General features: G+C 41.3%; 1 protein-coding gene across 20 annotated transcripts in view; it reads right to left on the reverse strand.

The window, feature by feature from the left end:
• JAKMIP3 (Janus kinase and microtubule interacting protein 3) overlaps positions 1–23142 on the reverse strand; it is a 110512-nt gene that overhangs the window by 57668 nt on the left and 29702 nt on the right. For all 20 annotated transcript variants that reach the window (XM_083741007.1, XM_083741010.1, XM_083741011.1 and 17 more), the window contains exons 2-4: positions 15480–15759; positions 12636–12868; positions 7253–7750 (exon numbers count right to left, since the gene is read on the reverse strand). In XM_083741007.1, the coding sequence (XP_083597133.1) occupies positions 7253–7750; positions 12636–12770 (633 nt within the window). In that variant the 5' untranslated portion in view covers positions 12771–12868; positions 15480–15759. The remainder of the gene's footprint in view (positions 1–7252; positions 7751–12635; positions 12869–15479; positions 15760–23142) is intronic.

The following is a 23142-nucleotide window of genomic DNA, read 5'->3' on the forward strand; positions in this document are numbered from 1 at the left end:
GATGTTGGGAAAGATGGAGGGCACAAGAAGAAGGGGACGACAGAGGACAAGATGGTTAGACAGCATTCTCGAAGCTACAAACATGAGTCTGACCAAACTGCAGGAGGCAGTGGAAGATAGGAGTGCCTGGCGTGCTCTGGTCCATGGGGTCACGAAGAAGGGGACGACAGAGGACAAGATGGTTAGACAGCATTCTCGAAGCTACAAACATGAGTCTGACCAAACTGCAGGAGGCAGTGGAAGATAGGAGTGCCTGGCATGCTCTGGTCCATGGGGTCACGAAGAGTCGGACACGACTAAACGACTAAATAACAACAATGCTGGTCAAAGAATCCAGATTTTCTTGATACAACTTTTAATTTATTGTAATCTCCCCACTGCCCCCCGCACTCATCTCATAAAGAGCTGCTTGAGCTCATCTTAAACTTTTTTTAAAAGTATGGTTAGAGAGGCTGAGCACCCACTCAACCTGCCTCACTGATAGACGTCTGATTATAAGCAGAAGTCCAAACATTTGGGGAACCCTTAGTAGTCGCCCAACATCTGTAGCCACCATGACACTGCTCCTGTTGTAATGAATTAGAACAAGCATAGGCAAACTTAGCCCTCCAGATGTTTTGAGACTACAATTCCCACCATCCCTGACCACTGGTCCTGTTAGCTAGGGATGATGGGAGTTGTAGTCTCAAAACATCTGGAGGGCTAAGTTTGCCTATGCTTGTTCTAATTCATTACAACAGGAGCAGTTTGACTATGCCTGAATTAGAACTTTCTCTTTCTCTGCACCTCTGAAGGGGACGATATCCAGCTTCTCTTTGCCAAATCCAAGCTTGCACCAAAGGAAAGGGCAGGGACCATTCCCACTTGTGTGCTTGTTTCAGGAGGGCTTCTGAAGCCCATCACAATTGTGTTTCCTCTCCAGATGTTGGGATTATTTGGCATGAAACTTCCAAGTCCCTCCAACAGCAAACCATTCTTTCCAACCCTTTGGCTGGAAGCAGAGTGGGGCAGTTTGTGAGTTTGTTCAGACAGACACAGACACACACCCAAGTCAACTCTACGTAAACACTTGATGATTCCTGACTTAGAGTGAGCTGACATCATTAAAAAGCATTGTATTTGAGGTGAAAGTAATGTCCCAAAGCCTTCAGTCTGGTTGATTTTTATATATGGGATAGGGCAGGAAGGAATAGCATCTTGGCCTTTGCCTCAGGCAGCAAAAAGTCTTGGGCTGGCCTTGGCTTAGAAGGATCTTTCCCCCCTCTTTGATATGCTCCACACCTGTGTGTGAGAGAGAAGCAGAGAGATTGGGAATGTAGGGTATGCTTCTTAAGTGGGGAGGAGAAGCCTTCAAAGTCATGAATTCTTTTGCTGTGTTTCCCCTCCTCAAATGTGGTATTCATGCTTGCAACTTTTCTCCAAAGGATAGATACTAGAAAGGCTTGAAGAGCTCTGATGAATGCATTAGCACACATTTGACAACTGCAGAACCATAAGTGTGATCAAAGGTTACATATTCAATGCAGAGTAGGGGTTTAATGCAGCTGTTTTGAGTTCTGCTATACCCAGCAAAAGAGAGAAGGGTCTACTAATGATTTTTTGACAATACAATATATAAATTATTAGAAATCCAAAATGCAAATATCTTGTCGAATCATATTTTCTAACATTTTCAAAGTAAATAACAACTTTTAAGAGTAAGATGCTGGTGATGCAACAAAGTTGGACTAATTATTCCCAATAATTTTAAAAAAGTAATTATTCTACAAATACTTGGGGGGTGGTACCGGGGCTTGTTGAAAACTTCAATTTAAAAAAACGATGCTCACAATTTTGTTTTTCCAATCTATTTTTTTTTGCTGGGTTTTACACAAGATCTAAGTGAGATATCTTATAAACAGACAAAGAAATGTATTGTGGCATGAATTTTCATAGGTATTGATTACCTTTGTCATCTGCATGAAATGGAAGTATCGTATTAGCTCGAATATAACCCACACCCAAATATAAGCCGCACCTTTAAAAATTGGCGGCTTGGGGAAGACTTGGGAGCCACAGATGGGATGGGCGCCATTGCCCCACGCTCCTGGGCTGCTCTCTGGGGAGAGGGAGCCATGCCCCTTTGCCGGCAGCCTCGCCCCCTTCTCGGCGGTTCAGGGGAGGCATGGGAGCAGCAGTTGGGGCGGGCGCTGTCACCCTGTGTTCCCGACAGCCCTCATGGGCAGCTGTTTTAGCAGCGATATCATAAGCTTGTGAATATGTCGCACTTTAACTTTTCATGGTTGGAATTTGGAAAACAAGTGTGGCTTATATTTGGGCCTATACAGTAGGTTCTTGCCCATGTAACCACATGCCACAGTCAAATCTGTTAGACATTAAGGTACCATGGATCAGATGGCTGTTTCCGCTACTGCAGATCAACACAGCTATTTTTTCTGCAATCAGTACTTAGTCCACTTTAGTATTGCTATCAAGTTCCTGCATCTTATCATGTGGTTGATGGGAAACATGCCCAGTTAATAAAACTAACAGATTTCTGGCTCCTGTTATTTTGTATCTATCTGCAAAATAGCATGTTATATTATAAGTATAAAGACATATGGCTTCGTGATCTCGAAGCATAGTAAATACTCTGGCATTAAAGTGTTTGCTGTTGGGGATTAATTTGCCTCCTGTTGAGCAGAGCTCTGCTATTAATTTGTGGTAGTCTCTGGCTGACATGAGGAAGAGAAAACATTACAATCACATGACTACAGCAAGCCAAATAGATCTTTGGGCAGAGTTTAACCTGTGATGTTGCTGAAATATATTAGAACACGTTTTTCTCAGTCAAAACATTATTTTCTTTCCTATAACTCTCACATACTGTTCAAAGCAATGTTCAAAATGTGGGTCTCATCCAAGTCTTAGGATGTTAACATGAAAATGTCACCTTGTTGCTTGATTAACAACCAGCTGTTCTGTCTAATAGGTTAATATTTCCCTTGGTGAACATTAGCTGTGGTGCTTTTCTCATGAGAACTCTTAGTTTTTATCATTTCTCTGGGTAAGCAAGATTTAAACCCACAGCCTGGTAGGAAAGTGCTAGGGTTGAAATCCAGATATGAGCCAGTATGGAGCTGCATCAAACATCCAAAATCAAGTTACGTTATATTTTGCTTGGAAATATTCACACTATACGAAGTTGGGAGGAGAAGGGTAGGGATGGCTATCTGGGAAAAGCTGCACATACAGAGAAAGGCAGTAAGATATGAGAGGAAAAGCTGTATTTGGATTTAGCAGAGGTTAGCCACTGAGTCCCTTACTATAAACAGAATTTTGTGTTCCACCAATTGCTGTTCCCTACAAAAGACCCAAACATGAGTCCTACAGATGGCAAGAGCTAAAATGCTCACTTGAGTCAGATAGTTACTGTAAAAATGAAAAAGGCTAGTGGGGTTTTGCAGGAATCCTCCAATATCTTAATTTGGCTCCATTCTAATTAGACTGAAAGAGCCATTTCAAGGCTAAAATGCACATTGCATGCAAACATGTAAAAGTGTTGCCTGATGGCTTTTTCATGGAGGATAAGGCTATCCATGGCTACTAGCCATGATGGCTATGTTCTGCCTCCACCGTCGGAGACAATACGACTCTGAATACCAGTTGCCTGAAGTTACAAGTGGGGAGAGGGCTGCTTCACTCAGGTTCTGCTTGCAGGCTTCCTGTGGACATCTGGTTGGCCACTGCGAGAACAGAGCGCTAGACTGGATGGCTCTTTGGCACAAACCAGCAGGCTCTTCCCACGTTCATTTAAGCTTGAAAAATTACTTTGGGAAAAGGTGATTGAGCCTGGATTGGTGCCTGGGGAAGAATCATTTCCCCACTTGCTACCCCCCCGCTCCAAATCACACCTTTCTCCCTCTAAACTGGTTTTGAATTTAAGTACATGTTTGTGAAGGTCAGAGGACAGGCTACACTTATATGTGTTTGCATGTAACATTTAATTGTGCCTCCCCAAATATCTTGGGACACTTCACTCAGACACCCATTTGTGTGATCAGTCTAATATATCCAGAAGTAACTCACATCTTCTAGCAACTGCTGAATTCCTTAATATGTTGTAGGTTGGAGCATCAGCAATCACACTTGTTGGGACTGAGCTCTGTGAACTATCGGCTCACATATTGGACCATCCATTCACATGGATATTTCCATTCATTTCAAAAGGTATTATTCAATTTTCATCCTTCTCTCTCTCTCTCTCTCTCTCTCTCTCTCTCTCTCTCTCTCTCTCTGTCTCTTGTGGTATTTGTGGGAGTTACCTTGTTTTACCTTCCCAGCAACCTTGTGAGGATGACTTAGGATGGGAGAATGAGACTTGCCCAAGGTCACCAAGCCATGAAGGCTAAAGAGAGGTCCATAGCCAGGTACATTTAACCATTATACTACTGTGTCTCCCTAGGTACAATGTTACTAACTACACACTGCAGTAAAATAAAACTATATTTTGGTATTGAACAATTAGGCTGTTTCTTTGCATCCTTGAATGCTATAGATGCTATTTCCACTTTGTCCATGTTATACTTTTAAAGCACATTCAAAGCACATTATTTCCCTCAAGGAATTATGGGCACTGTAGTTTACTTCTCACAGAATTACAACCCCCTGAAACCTTTAACAAACTACTGTGCCCAGGATTCTTTGAGGGAAAGATTAAGCTTACATGTGCTTTCAATGAACAGTGTGCACACAAGTTGCATGATATCTCCAAACAGAAAAAGAGCATTCAACGTTGTCAGGGTTTCAGGGACAGAGAGCGAGGGGGAGGGGTCCCAGGGTGACGAGGAAGAGGACGACGATGACCCGAGGTTGTCAGTGAGTCCGTCAAGTGAATCGGAGGATTCCCAAAAGGGAGCCCCCCTGGTCAGGCCAAGGGGCAGTAGAGAGGGAAGCAGTCAGAAGCAGGGGAACGAAGAGGGAATCCCCAGTGGGGGTTGGAGATCGGGACCGGCCTCTCCGTCGGAACGGAGTGAAGGGGGTGGAGTTGCCAGTGTGTCAGAAAGAGCAGAACAGGAAGCAGAGAGGGGAAGGAGTTCGGAGCAGAACGTCCTGCCGGAAGGGGAGGAGTGTAGTACCGAGAGTAGCGTAACGGTCGAAAGGAAGGTCAGAGGCAACGTACGCGCGCCAAGTTCAAATGTGGAGGCGCGCGGAAATGAGGAGAGCCCTGAGGAGGAGCCTGGTCCCAAAGCACGAAGGAGGGGGGAGCAGGCGTCAGAAGACTCAGCCTCGGGGGAGTCCCGAAGGGAGGGAGCACAGGGGGGCAGGAAGACCCTGCGGAAAAGGAAGGAGAGGAAAAGGTGGAGTAGTACAAGCCTCTTAAGCTGGTGCAGGGGCGGGACTGACTCAGAGGGGACTTCTAACATCTAAGGGTAACAGATGCTGAGCCACGGAGCTTGGATGTAACGACAACAATGTTCTTCAATAAAACCTTTTGTATATAACTTGGACTGGATTTTGGTCTCTTGTGAGCTGGGACCTCGGGTGGCTCTGACAAACGTATTTGCCTATGAAGGAACAATATCATGCTGGTCACAGTTCTCCCTCTGGTATAGGATCCCAATGTTCCTGAACCCCACAAATTGGACAAAATTGGATTTAACGTGACTTAACTTATCAAGCTTACATTCTATTACAAGTAAAGTTATGTATTTTACTTCGGAAAAGAAAGTATCCATTCTGGATATTGCATATTTCAGAATAGGTCCTATCACTGTGAAAAAGCAGATCATTTAATATGAAACTGAAGGTGCATTTGTCATTGTCATCCTTATCATGGAAAACAGCAAAAAGCTCCCTGAGCATAATAAATCAGCTGAAGTTATACATCAAGAATTGATCTACTATGAATAATTAGCTGCTGCAACTAGTCTCCCACTAATGGTGTTAGAAAGCATTAAGTGTAGCTTTCATTGTGATCACGGGAGTGTTAAACATAAATTCACACATAGTAACATGTAGATGTGGTGCTGGAGCAGCAAAAACATAAGACTACACAAAGGCCTTGCTTTCTGACTGCCTGGTAACCGCCTAACAACTGGGGGGGGGGGGAATCAAACAACTGTTGAAATAGAAATAGAAAATTGAAAGCTATCATGCAAAGTCGGAGCTATCCAATGAGAATTTAAACCATCTCTTGAGTGGCTTTATATGCAAAATACAGCCAATTATAATACAAATATGTTATCCTGGAAATGAAACTGTGTACGGGCCAACTTATATGTTCTGTATTTTCCTGCATGGAAAGCACTTCTGTCTGGGAAATACGGTGTCTGGGAAATTGTATATGATGAGGCCAAATGGAGACATGTACGTATGAAAACAGGCTAAGAAACCATGATTGGATGCAGGCTAAAGATAATTGCTTTATATGTTTAAAAAAAGCCCCAAAAACCTGCTGAAATGGCATAAATGTATATTCAGAGGTCTAAGTCGAAGAGGCTATAATCCTATGCACACTTATCTAAGTTCCATTAGATTCAGTGCAAGTTACTTCCAAGCAGGCATGCCTAGAATTGTACTGTAAAGCAAGGGTTTAAATCATTGGTCTGTGATCACTTTGTCATATTTGAAGTTTTGCCTATACCCCTTTGCCTAGAAAAAGGTTGCTAGTAACAATTAGATCACCATATACTTCTGCAATAATCAGAAGTCTTTTATGTCTCGGTAACAATACAGCATTGTGAAAAGGTAAGTAAGTAGAGATGCACAACAATTTGCAAAGCTGGTTGTGACCTGGAAAAAAACGTCATCTCCTTCCTCCTAATTTACCCTTTACCAGCAGAAAGATAAGGCGGTATTTGGATTCTAGCACATAACTATTTTTCAAGCTTTAAAACTTTTTTTTTTTTTTAAAAAAGAACAACCTACTGCCCACTAACCAGTACTGATGTGAAGTTGATTCCTGGGGGAACTAAAATGATCATTTAAACAGATGGCATGGCAAGAGACCAAGAGACAGCCTGGATCAAAACCTTGCACCCTGTTAACTTACAGCACAGCATATCTTTGAGAGACAACCTCCTCCTAGACATTTTCATTAGTGCTGGATAAACCTCAGAAGGATCAGAAAGTCTGTATGGATTAGTAGCCCCAATGCAGGATGCTTCGTCACAGTGAATTTGAACTGTTTATTAGCGAAAACACAGAAAGAACATTCGTTCCCTTCCCCTGGTTGCTGAAAACCGCCAGAATGATTGAAATTTGCACATACCAATCTGCGAATTTCCCTCTCACACTCTCTCTTTATCCTGGTAATCTCTTCTTGGTGAAGGTGATACACACTCCGTATCTCTGCTGCTTTGATTTTGTCAGCTTGCACGACCACAGATAAAGCTTCTTCCACTTGTTTTTTAGCCCCCTTAAGCTCCAAAATTTCCTGTTGCATTTTGGTTTTCTCACCCTCAAATCCCTTCTTGGCCTCCTCCTTTGCTTCGCAGAAGAGCATCGTCTTAACCTTATCAGGTGTCCCATCCCGGACAACATTGAGTAAGGCCTGAAGTCTCTGAATTTCATTATCTTTGATTTTTATGACTCTAAGAAGCTCAGCTTCATGCTGTCTTAAAAGTCCCTCGCGAACAGCTTGGAGCTCCTTCATTTTTTCTTCATGAAGTTTAGCCTTGAGCTCCGTTACAGTCACTGTGTTTTTATGCTGTTCGTGTTCTTTGATCAGCTTCACTTCCTGATTTTTCTCCCTCTCCAATTTGCTGACCTAGAAGAAAAAGAAAGTATCACACGGTATGTTTAAGATGGATTTTATAACCTAGCAATAAATGTTGGAGGACATATTTAAGACAGCTGTTGGGAAATCAGCAAGTGTTTTTTCATTATCACCAATTAAAGGTTAAAAAGAGATGTAAGATTAAATGAGTGAGTTTGTCTTGGGGTTTTTCCTCCCTATTAGCAACATCAGCTATGCAGAGTGGGGGGCACAAGCTAGATCAGAACCATGGTGAATGGGAAGGAGGGGTTAACCCTGTCCCCCATGTTAGAAACCCACCGAAAGTTAAGAGTTGCTCATAGTCCTGACAATGCAGCATGTCAGGGGTGGATAAGGGAAGATGGAGTCCTCCCATTACAAGTTTCTCCATCCCTCTGAAAAACTCCATCTCCTACTGAATCCTGGGCTCATTTCCCGTCAGACACTGGGCACACTGGGTGTACTGGGAAGATGTAGACAAAGGAAGAGAATGAAAATACCTCCCTTTCTCTTCTACAGTGACTTACACATTAAAATTAGGGCCCGTCCATACCTTGGCTTAATATGGATTCTTTGTGCCTTCTTTAATTTCCTCTCGTCCATGTGGCATTCACCTCCAACTACTGCCCCCCTTCCAAAAATCTTGAGATCCCAATATGCAATTAATGTTGCTCTCCTTTTCAGATTTTCAAGGCATAGAGAATCCCTGGATTTAGTGAGCAGACAGTGTAGGACAACAGTAGCTGGAGGAGAACACTGTATGGATGATGGGGAACTAAAGGGGGCCCTTTATTGCACTAATAAACTTTAATAAGGATGAGAGTATTCACAATACCAAAGTTTCTCAACAGCCGTCTGCATGCTTCTCCTTGATGATACGCATGCTTCTCCTTGATGATACAATGGTTGCATGCATTGTATTTTTGCACTTTTTGGTAATGTGCTAATTCATACACAGGAGTGTCAACACAGATAGGCCTGACAATAATTCAAACCAACCAACTCGCACACCCATTTAAATTAGCTGACAAAAGCAGTTTTGGTATGGCCGGATTAGTGCTCCTTCTCAAAAGTTTTAAAATAATTCATAGATCTTCTTGCATGCCTGCCTGCCCTTTATAGTGAAAGCAAAACAACTAGAGTTTGTCTGAACCAACCTCCTGCCAATTTCTAATGCAAAAGTCAGAGACTCAGCTCATTTCAGGTTTCACGTAAGCACAAGTTTTGCACTGGTCTTTTAACTTTTGCACTGAATGCTTTTTTTGAGTTCTTCAAGGCAACAATTCCAGCTAAAAGCATCGCCCGCTGGCAAATGTAAGAAGCTTGTGAATTTAGCAGAGTTTTGAAAAGCAAAGACTGTCAATGAGCTCTCCCCATTTTCCACCTCAGTGCCCCATTACTTAACAGTGGCCATGTTACTTGGCTCTTAGATACTCTGCTATTATTACACAACTGATCCAACAGACATTGTTCCAGTTACTTCCAGGGCTCCTTCATTCAGCAGTCATCCTAACTGGGTTGCACAAAGCTTACTCGGTGGTTAGACTCTGTCCAGTTTCATTGAGCATTCATCCTGATTTGCTTACAGGGTTCTTACATGTCTTCCTGGTCATCATTCAATAATCCCACATTATTCATTCATCCTACATTTCCCGGCATGTTTCTCCACCACTTTCCTAACTTCAAAAGGTTGGGGGGGTTGGTTTTTTTGTTATTAAACAAAAGAGTGGATTGATTGAACTAGGGCAGCAAAGTGTTTTATTCCACTTCAACTGCACAAGCCTAAATTTCCAGTGTGTGCTTAAATCCCTCCCACAAAATAGGGGAGTCTGGAGGCACCTCCAGGAAAGTGGGTTTTACTAAATGGGGACTTAATATTGTAAAGGGTCATTCAGGTATCACAATTGATAGCAGTTTGTTTACTGACTGAATCCCCCATCCTCCCTGTTAAATCTGGATTAAGTGTGTGTAGGGTGGGTATGGCCTGGCAATATTTATGCCAATAATGTTGTGTGGATGATACAAAAAAAAGTTGCATGTATAAGGAGCACCCACCCACAGGAAACACAACAGCAGCTTGCTGGGTGGGGTGCAGCAGCTAAACTAGCTTTCCAGATGGTGGCTCACTGGGAGGGCAAGATGGCGGGGAGCCTGGCATGGTGGAAACACACTCACAGAGCCAATTTAGTACGTTTGCACCACATTGACCTCCCCGCCCCTTTGAGCCTTTATCTTCTCCTTTCTGCTAAGCAACAGGGACCAACCTGCTAGGAAGCTAGTGCCATGGCTCCAGCTGTGCCCCCCCACAACTGCTTCTCAAGATTCACCACCTGTAAATGATACCCATCAGGAAGCCCCTTAAAATTAACATGTTATAAATTTTCTTAGCTACCAAATTAAATTTAAAAATTTAATGTAGTGCTGCACCACTACATTTTCAGAGTAGTGGTGCAGCAATAAAATCTTCCAACCCCTTTGCAAAGCTAAGCAGGGTCCGGTATGGTTTCAAACTGGATGGGAGACTGTGTTTTGAGATTCCTGCATTGCACAGGGTTGGACCAGACTGCCCTACGTATTCCCTCTATGATTCTAAAACAGCTTTGTGCTTGCTCAGTGGTTTTTAAGATGTTAATTAAGCAGCGTTGGAAGTAAAAAATAAATAAAAATGTCCTGCCTGGACAGAACGCAAACATACACTTTTGAACAATATACAAATGGTCTTCTTTTAATGATGCCTTCCCAAGAATGAAGCTGCTGCTGTACAAGCGATTCAATAATGCAATACTTCCGGGCTTGTTTTCCAATGTGTGATTTACACAAGAATTTTGGAGTAACACTAAATCTCCTAATTAGAAATGAATTACAAAGAGATGCCATCCATTCAGAACCCTCGGCTGCAATTGCTTGTCTGCAGCTGATATTAGCAACATGCTGGCCACGTCTAACATTAGCATACTGCTTATATTTCATTACCGACTGCTTAGTTTGCAGTGCAAGCTGCTTACGTTGCCTGGGATGGATTGGTAACAACAAATAAAATCAATATTAAAGTCTGGACTGGCTTGCATTTGTGGGTTATAACCATCATACCTGGAATGAAGCTTTTAAAAATCGTATGGACTTATATAGAAGAAACAGTAGAAATGTGTGTGTGTGTGTGTGTGTGTGTGTGTGTGTGTACAGTATACACACATCTATGATTCTATGAATGACCTGAGTGCCTAGATAGGATAATGTGGAAATATGTGGTCCTTAAGGCCTGTTAGCCAGTGCAATTGGCTCAATATTGGCTCAATAGCTGGCATCCATCTGTCTCTGGAGACAATGGAGGAGTGTCTCTTTGGAGTTGAAGTCAAAGTGTTACAGCGACTGTTGTGGCTGTAGAGACCAATACAGGAGAGACATGTTTTGTTGCAGCTGCCACAAATGCCAGATCCATTTGTGCTACTGCAAATGTGCCATGGCTAAATATGGCCTCACTTATTCCAGCCAAAATTAAATAAATTACATAAATTTAAAGAAACCCAAGAGTTGTAGCCATCATTAGCCCTACTCTGAGTAGATCCTTTGAAATTAATTAACATGACTAGCTTGGGTTCATTCATATCAGTGGGAGACCCATATAGAAAAGTATTTATTTTTATATTACCTTATATAAAATGAGTCTTATTCAATACTTTTGTTCTGCTAGCGCAACCAGTTGCACCATGCAATTTTCCCCTCCACACCTCTCCCTTGAAGACCCCCTCATCATCAAAATCTGCTCCAGAGGATTGAGGGGCCCTTCAGAGAAGATTTTTAGGGTGTGCAGAGAAGAATTTGATGGTCCACAAGGAGAGGACAGGGGTGGACCATTCCACGAACAGAACTCCATGTCCAAACCTATCTATTTTTATATTGTTTTATTTGGATTACGTTAGAATAACTTGGGATATTTACTTACAGCTACTAGTAAGCATAAACTTTCACAGCCATATATTTCTGTCTATCCTATATTTATGTAATTCAATTTATAGTTTAACATTTAAATAATCAACGTATCTGAATTTAAGTACATTAAGAGCCATTTATGTAAGATTGCCTGTGACATCTGTTCATCATCAGTACAGTTCTCCAGTAATGTCAACATAAAATTCAGTAGGTTCACCCTGAGTAGTACTTAATTGGCTGCAACCCTGTTTCTAAGCAAAGCGAAGTGTAGACAAAATATAATTTGTCTTCAGATTTGGTAGATTACCCTAAAAGCCAATGCAGGCTCCAGCTGTCACCCACACAGTAACCAAAGATTAATTTAATTTTCGCATTAAAAAGCTAGATTGTGCTCAAAAGAAATTGCCAGATCAGCTTGTTTAATGTGTACTGCATATGGATTTATGCCATCGTCCCCCACCCCTTCTTGGCAGTTTTGCTTCTTAGTGTATGGTACATGCTGACAATACAGCTGCTTTTGCCTCCATAGGGGACCAATTAGAGAAGTCTCTAAATAATGCATCAAAACCCACATTCGTATGAAGACAAGATCTAAAACAACCTTCAGGCTTCATTCCACAAGAGTATATTAAGAGGAGGACCCTTGTTCAATGTTTGCAGCCTCTTCTTTTTTCATGATCAACTCTTCAATTTACAGATCCAAGGCTTATGTTCCATTGCAAAGAAGGACCTAATCTATTAATACACATGGTATCTTTCAGAAGTGCATTTACTTATTAAAACACACATCTGTACTGTGATGAAGTGTACCAAATTGCATGGTGTAGTGTGTTTTTTCCTGGCACAGGAAAAGAGCTATGGGATGGGTTTGCCTCCTAATTTGCCATCACATTGTAAGTGGGTGCATTTAGGAAACAGGATGGCTTTTGTTTTGTTTAGCAGAGGTGGGGGAAAAAAAGATGCACACCTTACTCTTTTCTTGCTGGAGTTCTATTTGAATATCTGTTAGTTTTGCCCTGAGCTCTTCATTAGCAGCTTGCAAAGCAGCTAAGGCATCCGGTCTTTCTCCTTTAGCTCGAAAGCTGGCACCCTTCTTTGACATCGTGAGACGGCGTGGCAAGAGGGGCAGAATCCCAAGCAGAGAGGACCTCCTGCTCTCGCCTATTCCTTTATTCTGCTCCACGACATTTTCTTATTCATCTGCAAAATAAGAGAAAGATCAACAGTTGGGAGTCCCATCATTAGTCTGCAGAAAATACAAGGTGTTTCAGCTGGAGAGGGACCAAAGCACATAAGAAAGAAGCCCCTTTTAAGGAATTGTGCATCTTCTATTTACTTCCTTATTGGTAACAATACATCTTCTCCTAGAGCAGCCTTTCTCAACCTGTGGGTCCCCAGATGTTGTTGGACTACAACTCCCATCACCCCTAGCTAGCTAGGCCAGAGCTCAGGGATGATGGGAGTTGTAGTCCAACAACATCTGGGGACTCACAGGTTGAGAACTGCTGTCCTAGAGCAACTTTGCAGATTCTTCCTTAGCCACTCATCATCATTTCATCCTAGGGTGGAGCTACATCACATAAAACCTGACAAAATTCAAAGACTAGTTCAATAAAAACACAGCATCAATTACATATCAAGTGGGTGATAAAATACATGCTGGTTCAAAATCTCAGCCCCTTCCCTAAAGATGGGGAGGAGTAGCTTCAGCTGCCAATGAAAGGTCAGCAATTTCAGCTTTTGTGTGTTTTAGAAAACATGGTGGCACCACATAGAAGGTCCAACCCCATACATTAGACTTTTTGAAGTACCATACGAGATACTCTAAAGAGCCATTGCAGTTATTTGGTGAAGTGCAAGCTGCCCTTTTCATCCCTATTCTGGTATGTTTCTTAATTGATGGAGTGGGAAAGCTTATCCGCCCATTTCCGAGCACAATTCAAAATGTTGGTGCTGACCATTAAAGCCCTAAAAGCCCAGTATACCTGAAGGAGCGTCTCCACCCCCATCGTTCAGCCCGGACACTGAGGTCCAGGGCCAAGGGCCTTCTGGTGGTTCCCTCATTGCAAGAAGTGAAGCTACAGGGAACCAGGCAGAGGGCCTTTTCCGTAGTGGCGCCCTCCCTGTAGAACGCCCTCGCATCAGATGTCAAGGAAATAAACAACTATCTGACTTTTAGAAGACCTCTGAAGGCAGCCCTGTTCAAGGAAGTTTTTAATGTTTGATGTTTTATCGCTTTTTTATTATTCATTCTGTTGGGAGCCACCCAACAGAATGAATGGGGTGGGGTATGTATGTATGTATGTATGTATGTATGTATGTATGTATAAATAAATATTTTTTTTTATTATTCCTTTTAAAATATATCCTCATCATCAACCTTCCCTCCAAAAGAGCTCAACACACTTATCTGCCTCTCCATTTGATTCTCACAACAATCCTGTGAGGTGATTTACTCTGAGAGATAGTGACTGACCCAAGGTCACCCACTGGGCTTCATGGCTGAGTGGGAATTTGAATCCTGTTCTCTTAGGTCCTTGTCCAACACTAACTCATATGGAAAATGAATAGAAAAATGAACCGCGGAATGAGTTTGGGAATGCAGCAGAATGTCTGTGCGAATACTTCATGACAAACCCAAATCATTATCCCCTTTCCCACCCCAGCAAGATGACATCTCATCACCTCACCACTGGCCAGCCATTCAAAGCCTCTGGGAGTGACTCCATAAAATATCTGATCACCTGGTCATAAAGAGTAGGAATCACAGGCTTGCTTCTCTGCACACCCACATTCTCCCAAATCACATATCAAGCCATATGATAACGTATGAGTTATGCGAATTACTGCAATATTGGTTGGTGCATTAGCTGTGATATTTTTTTTCACAAATACATGCACATTATTGATTTCTCATCAGCTTATGACAGGCTAGATTTAAACCATTGATTTAAATCAAGGCAATTTAAATCATTGATTAAAAGTATTTAATTCACCAGTGGGGAAAAGCTGTTTAAAATAACCAACTCAAATCAAGCTTCCATTGAAGCCTATATTTATTGAACAAATGTGCATACTAATCAATTGTGATAACAATTCAAACTGAGTTGTTTATAGGCGAAATTGTGCCTTTACCGTACTGTCTCTGATGATACAGCCCATAAGCCACTTTCACTATAACAGGCATACCCAAAGACAAAGGAGCATTTGTGAAACTAAGCATATTTGTTTGGCTCTCTCTGTGATACATATGCAGGACAGTATTTAAGTATTTAAGACAAAATACTTTTCCAGAAGCAAGGACTGTTAGTTAGGACGCATCTGCACTATACATTTAAAGCAGTATCATATCACTTGAAACAGTCATGACATCTCCCCAAGAATCCTGGGAACTGTAGTTTGTTAAGGGTGTTGTGAATTGTTAAAATGACCTTTATGCTCTTCACAGGGCTACGATTCCTGGGTGGTTTAACAGTCATTCCCTCTTCCCAGGGAATTCTGCCAAGGTGAATGTCTCCTTCACTTTTTGAAAGACAATCATCATGCCATTTTCATTTCTCAGGAACATCAAAACATCCATTACACCCATGTTTGCAACTGCTAGCTCTCTCCAATAAAGTTTCATCAAGACCATTCTTGCAGAAGCATGGTAAGAAAGACACAAAGAACTGGAAAATGGTGGGATGACCTCCAGCGGTCTTCAAGTTTATGAGAATTTCAGGAATGAAAATAGAGTTTTTACTTTATGAGTTGCAATTCCACATGGACCACACTGAAAGGCTTTCTTCTTTCTAAGCAAGCTGCTATTTACCTTGCCTTCTGATGGGAAGAAAATCCCTCTGCTGCACAAGCTGTCAGCAAAACACCAGCATGTGACCGGATTCCTTTCTCATGGCCACTAATTACACTTCAGGGTTTTGTTTTTTTAATAGAGGGAACACTCTTCAATTCATAGCAACATAAAGGATGCCGGGAAAGGCCATTCAGAATGTCAGATTATATCCAGCCATGATGATCCATTAATAGGTCAGAGAGATGCGGCTTCCTTCTGTGCATGCCCCAGCTGAAATCTCTAGGCTCCTGTGTTCTTCCTTGAAAAAGCAAAGCAAAAGAAAACAAAGCACATGTTACAAAATTTGCACAGAATAACTCAATTGCACTCAGTGTCTGCTTTCCTTGTACAAATTCAAAATGGTATTGGCTGGAACATTCCCCTTTTCCTAAACAATGTTTGGCCCTGATTATGGGCTTCCCAAAGGCATCTGGCTGGCTACTCTTGGAATCAGGATGCAGGATTAGATAGTCTGATTAAGCACCTTTGCTTGCCTCCTTTGTGGAGGAAAAAGAGGGGCAAGCGGTGGAGATTTATGATGTCACAATCTCTTAATGTACCATTGCTCAAGTAATGCAGGGGTGATAGGGGCACAGAAACAAGCAGGCAGGCAGGCAATGCTTGTTAAAAAGCAGCATCAGTCGAACCTCCTGAAATGCAAAACTAGCTCTTCAGCAGCCAAATCCACACGGTTACAACACTTCACCCACACACTGTCACTCAGGCTGGAGAAATTGCTGACAGCCTCATCTGCCCTCAAAATGCATCCCAAGTGCTTGACAATTCAAATAGCAGATGAGGTCATCTGCTGCCCATCAACTGATATTCAGTGCCCATCACTGGGAAATACCAGGCCATGACAAACTTTAGAGAGAAAGCATGACTCTCAGTGGTATTTAAAGGACAAGCTGCCCCTTGACTTGCTAAGCATGCTGACATTTTTATACATATGCTTCCTGTTACAGCGGTACCTCTGGTTAAGAACTTAATTCGTTCTGGAGGTCCGTTCTTAACCTGAAACTATTATTAACCTAAGGTACCACTTTAACTAATGGGGCCTCCCGCTGCTGCCGCACCACTGGAGCACAATTTCTGTTCTCATCCTGAAGCAAAGTTCTTAACCTGAGGTACTATTTCTGGGTTAGCGGAGTCTGTAGCCTGAAGCATCGGTAACCCGAGGTACTACTGTATCCTGTTTCCTCCAAAGAGATGATGCAATTAAACCAAAACAAAGGAGATTCTGACTAAACATTCAGAAAAAAACTTTCTGTTTTTCCTTTATTCGTTTTCCATTTTACATATTACATCTATACAAGCCATACCTTACACAGACTTCCCGACTTATCTTCCATTAACATCCTATTTCATATTCTTAGTTTGCTACATCTCCTTATATCATTTGGGGGAAACTTTCTGACAGTAAGAGCTGTTTGGCAGTGAAATGGACTCTTACGAGAGGTGGTGGGCTCTCCTTCCTTGAAGATTTTTAAGCAGAGGTTGGATGGCCATTTGCCATGTATGATCAAGTTGAAATTCCTGCATTGCAGGGGGTCGGGTCCCTTCCAACTTCAAGATTCTATGAGTCTATGATTCTATATGAAAACTGGGTTTCTCCCCAGAATCACAATGAGAAATGTGCTTTTCCAGGTTCCTGGGAATATGAATTTTAGACTTGGATTAGAATGAATGATATTGTAATGAGAAGGCCTGGGGCTCCTTGGAATAAGACAATGGATGTAAAATAAGCTTTGCAGGGGTAGAGTTTAATGTTCAGGTTCTTGTCTTCTCTACAACCATGAGCAGGGTCTTGTTTGTGCTGCTAGGATTCTCCTTGTCCTTTCAGTCTAGTGTTAAGTCCTGGGATAGACTGACCTGCTATTAAACCATGGCTTTCTGAAGCACTGGCTTGGACCAATGAATGGATGCCTTACAAACATTACAGATGCTTTCCTCAAAAGGCCAGACCCTGAATTTTCAACCTATGCAGGAAGGCTTAACCACTGTCAAGAAAAAAACTGACCATAAGATATACAATGATGTACATTCCAGGTGCGTCCTGATGAGCACAGAACGCAGGAAACCCAATACCTAATAATCCCCCATTGTTTAATGCTTGAAAGCTTCTGGCCTGGAGAACATGTGAATGTGAATTTGATATACTCAATAAAGATGAACGTAAAATGGATTTTTTTTCCTGCCTGTTCATACCGGCACACACAATTACAATGACAAGAAAGTCAATGTTAAGAGGGTATTATGAAGCTGAGAAACATGTTAACTGTATAATGAGATTTTCCACTAAGGAAATTGGCTTCTACTATCATTCGCTAAGCAGCATGCCTGGCTGGTGAGTGGTGGAGGGGTGGACTCCTACAAAAAGATTAATATGGAACTCTTTAATTAAGCCTTTTGCAAAGGAATGGAATATAATGAGAGAATACATGGATATTACCATGTACAATACCTGCTGATGTATAATAATATAATATAATATAATATAATATAATATAATATAATATAATATAATATAATATAATATAATATAATAGTGATCTAAGACTGCATGTATTGGGCTTCCACAATTTTTCTTTTTCATAAAACACCCCCTCGGTTAATGAGAAGTAAACCCATAAAGCTGCATTATCCTGGTTCTCAAGAATCAAGATATGGATACAATATTCATTTACTTATTTATTACATCCACATCCCATCGTTCTTCCAAGAAGCGCAGCTCTGGGTGTTGACACAAGAAAAACCGCACCAAAACATGTTCCCAGATTTTGGCATGGGAATATTCAGCATTGTCAGCCATAGAAGATATGGAGAAAGAATTGGAGGAAAATGGGAAAGCATTCTGCAGGCATCTTTCTGATAGGGGACATGTAGCTTTATGCATACAGGGGAAAGCATTGTTGTAAGCTATGAAAGAGTTGGTGTTTTCTTGTCCCCCCTGCCCTGCATAACTTTGTTTTCTCTCCTTCAAGCCTCAGCTTTGTTATATATGAAGAATGAAAGTGCCGTTTGTTTGTTTGTTTGTGCATGTCTGCACTCATAGATGATTAATCAAAGCCATCTGGACACTGGTGGACACATGCCAGTAATAAAAAAAATTGCTCCCAGATGCCACATGCCAGAGACTTGCCATGACTAAACTCCAGAAATGTATAGCAAGACTTCTCTTGAGAAGTTTTTCATTGACAAACCTAGCCTACATAGATCTGGACAATGAAGAGATCACCACAAGCAAACTATTAGTAGTCCAATTTCATTTCTCTGCTATCTCAATTTCCACTTATAATTCATTTTACAGAAATAAGAATGAGTCATGCAAGGGAGGGAGCCTAGCCAGCCGTCAGTATTACCCCTTAAGACATTCAAACAAAACAGTACGTTTCTCAGCAATAGGGAAAATACATTATGTATATGATAATGCCTCTCACATTGTGTCAAAGATGGTGGCATGAATAATGCATCACCCAGCACTGCCTTGAGTCAGATTCACTCTTTTTGCCACCTGCCTTTAAGTGGAGATCAATCCTTTCCTGCAAATCCATCAAGACATTTCCCAAGCCCACTTTGTGCAATAGCCTCACCAAAGGACAAAGGTGTTATATCCTGTCTGCAGGTAATAAATGGAAAAAAGGAAGGGGGAGGAATAGCCTTAATAGGAGGCAGACATAGCTATTATATTTCCTCTTCCTTTAAAGGCATTGATCCTATATATATTTACTTGGTTCTCAGTTTCCACTGAACTAAAACTTTACAATCTGGTGCCTGAGTTTGCTTTCTCCCTTCCCTCCTATTTTCCCTGCTGTGTGTCTTCTACTGTAGATCATAAGCCTGCAGACAAGGAGCGTCTTTTTGCTCATCTTGTAAGCTACACTGGAAGCCTTTTTTGACTAAAGAGCAGGGTGGAAATGTTTTAAATCAAACAAACAAACAAACATACAAACACAAAGGAGGCTTACCTCTGAGTAAACATGCACATAGGATGGCATTGTAAAACAAGGCTAGGTATGTGTTCTGCATCAAGAAAGGGAATTCCTCAACTTCCATGAATGAAATAAAAATTATGTAAGTTGGAGCAAAGTACAGAGGCTACATGCAGGAGGCGGGAAAAGGAAATCAACATTCAAGTGAAAGGCCTGAGTGCCAGATGCACAAATCTACACTCAAATATTTATTTGACTATTTATATCCTACCCCTAATTCAGAGACTTTGGGGCAGGTACCAACAAGTTGCAATAAAAGAATATCAGTACAACTAAATCCTGAAAAGGACACAATATATCAGGCAAGATTCTGCAGCATCTTAAAAAAAACAAACCCATCTCTTGAATGGGTATCTAAATACTGTTAGTGTGAGTGCCAGGGTAATTTGGTGGCATCTAACTTTAAAAACCCCAACTACCTCTCCCAGCAGCTTCATATAGTATAAAGGTTGAATAGCTTGGCTTAGGGACAGAATGCAACCCTAAGAGACCCATTGCGGACAGTTAAGAGAGAAGTTGTATGACTGTAAACAGTAAGTGAGATCAGGAAAGGGACATTTTGCAGGAGTCGGATATTTTGCAGGAGCTTTTAATGGGGAGCAACAGCAAATGATCATAGAACTATGTCTACTTGAAGAGTTTCTTTCATGGCAGGAAGAAAAGAACATTATGGTAAAAGGGCAAATTGCCATTTCAGACATGCTGCTATGCTTGTGAATGCTGTGCAGAGCCATTGTGCTTGCAGAGTGTCTGAGTCACACCAGGGAGAAGTGGCTGCAAATCTCCCATTCAGCTGAAAAGCTCATTGGATGGCTTTGAGCCAGTTCACCATCTCTTGACTTCATCAGTATAAAATTGCATCACCCAACATATGTCAGCTCCGTAAAAGTTGGAAAACAAGCATGATGAATAAATAAATATCACTCCTCGCTCTGCAGTTGTCTTTTACCTAGGATTTCCTTTGCCAGGAATTTGTACAATATTCTAAGAAAATGATTTTTCCTCGCATAAGGCATTCTGCCAAGAATGGAATATTGTCATGTTCACTGCATGGAATATAGTCCACTGCATGCTACCCATTTAAAAATTGCTCTTCAACTCTGTCAGCATTTGAATTGTAAATTAGATTTATCTGGCTCCAACTGAGTGAAAAATCAATACCCATTTGATTAATGGATTTCACCATCAAGAAGATCCCCTGAAACAGCAGAGCTGATACCTGGTGGGGATTTGTGCAGAACACAAATGGGAGAAAGCAGCATTGTTGGGTAGAAGGTCTGAGTTAATGAGATCCCTCCGTTTGTAGCTTTACCATAACAACCACAACCAACCTGTGCTTGCTCACACATATAAAAGGCATCACTTGATATTGCAAGTTATCAAGCGGTGAACAAAACAACTCCTTAAAAGTTAGATAAGTGTGCGTGCTTTTTACAATTTACGAAATATCATGTTTGCGCGCGTTCCACAAGAACATAGCAACTCAGCCAATAAAAAAGAAGGATTTTACCAACAGATTAATTAATAGCTAACATCTATTTTACTTCAAGGATTGCCCCTCCCCCTTTCCTTTTCTTCAAAATAACACAAAAAGCATTTTTTTAAAAGGCAAATCTGTGTACTCTTTAATATCTGATAACGATAGCAGGCTTCCTAAAGTGGCATTTCCCATCTGGGTATATGTGGAGTAGCAAGCAGGGGATATGTTTGAGAAAGAAATCAGGAATATATATTTGACTAAATATACCAGTTGCTTTATTTCTGGAGCTGCCATTAGATGTCCCGAGTTCAAGTGAATCTTAACAAGCTGTGATGCTTACTAAAAGAAAAGACACATGTACCTACTATCCCTAATTTCTCTGCCCCTGTCCCTGATAAATCACTGCTTTGAGGGACAGAATGTCTTGATGAATTTCTATTAGTGCAAGCTGCTAGATGTATTGTCCCTTTTCAGGATTTATCTCTCTCCCCAATGCATAGTCAAATCAATCCATCTTGCCTCTAGTATAGCTAAACATTTATGAATGACCACATTACAGTGAATGGATGGCCACTCCGCACACTGCAGCCAGAGGGGATCCATTTTCTATTTTTGGCACTTGGTTTTCAGTTATACATTAATATTGTGCTTCTTCTATTTTAATGCGTACTGTACATCCAATAACTTTGTGTAAAAGGGTTCTGAAAATGGTCTGAAAATACTTGAAATAAATAACCAAACAAGAATCGAAAGTATCATGGTCTAACTAGCTGCTAGAAATGCTTAACAAAACAATTGGGAATTCTGCTTTGGGAGTGCAGAAAAACTCACTGACTGTGCTGCCTCCCTTATCTAGGGCTTTCTTAAGATAACGTAATTAACAATCAATCTGTCCTGGTGAAAGTCTAGTCAAAGTTATTATTTGGGATTAGCACATGCCCAGCAACACATTGGGAAGACACGTGCTTGATCCTGAATGACCTGAATTTTCTACCAAAAAAATAAATAAATCCCCAGCTGTTCTTTTCAAAATCTACTCAAATTTGCAGAACTGCAAATAGATTCCTGACCCTTCTGCAAAACACCTAAATGCAAAATAATTTGAATCAAAACAAAAGAACTTATAGCCTTGCAAGTTCCTGTGAGCAGAAATCAGGGCAGGGGACACTTATTGTGGCTTGCCTTGGTCTTTGATGGCACCAGTCTCCAGGGACTTATCCTTCCCACTTTAGTAGCTCTGCAGCTGCAGTACCTGTTGACAGGCACCCTGAGGCAATAAGTGTGTACTAAGTTTGTTTCTAGAGATACAGATCCTCCCCCCATTGCTCAATCAGAATAGGTCTTCTGGCATGCACACACATGTGCAGAAAAGTTCAGGGTAAGAAGCCAAAGATAGCCAAAGGATGAAAACTGGAATGGTATCATACATGAATGATTAACAGAGACAATGACAGTCTTGTAGCACCTCAAAGACAGGCAGATGTATTGAGACATAAGCTTTTGTGGGCTACAGCCCTCAGCTGGCAGATATTAAACACATGAGCAGTTTCAAAAAATGCCATGAAATACAAGAGCTGCAAATTTCTAGTTACTTTTTGGTTGTTTGTAGTTTTGCCCCAGAGTGGTTTTCAATGTTGCAAGAAAAAGTGATTTTATAACTGATATTTTTAATCTCTGAGTAGTGGCAGATAAAGGATATGCATAATAATAGAAGAGATTCATTTCATTTTTGCTCACTAGTATGTTCCAGGAATGTTTTACATATGAGGCACCCTGTTAGGGCCTTCCCGTTCTGGCATGCCACAGTTTCCATGTATGGATCTGATCCCCCTATTGAAGTGAATGAAGGAGCAGACTGAACAGTCCCATACGAGTTTGGAAGCATATGCAGAGCTGGTACACTAGTAGTCAAATTCTTGGGGAAAGTTAGGAGGGCCCATTGAAACATTCACAATGCACAATTTTATCAAATTTGTTCCCCTCTGTAGCTAAGAATTCGGGGGGTGGGGAGCTGTCCTTTCCCTGTATTCTGAACAAGCTGCAAAACTCCAGGTCTCTGTATTTCTTTGGCTTATTAAAACAAAGGGTTAGCATCTAAGAATAAGAGGAATACTCTGGCTCATCTTACTTAGCACTTAGTTTCACATTTACATAGGTTGCAGTTTTGTTA

This window comes from Podarcis gaigeae (genome assembly GCF_964106915.1).
Source record: "Podarcis gaigeae genome assembly, chromosome: 5".
Classification (NCBI taxonomy): domain Eukaryota; kingdom Metazoa; phylum Chordata; class Lepidosauria; order Squamata; family Lacertidae; genus Podarcis; species Podarcis gaigeae.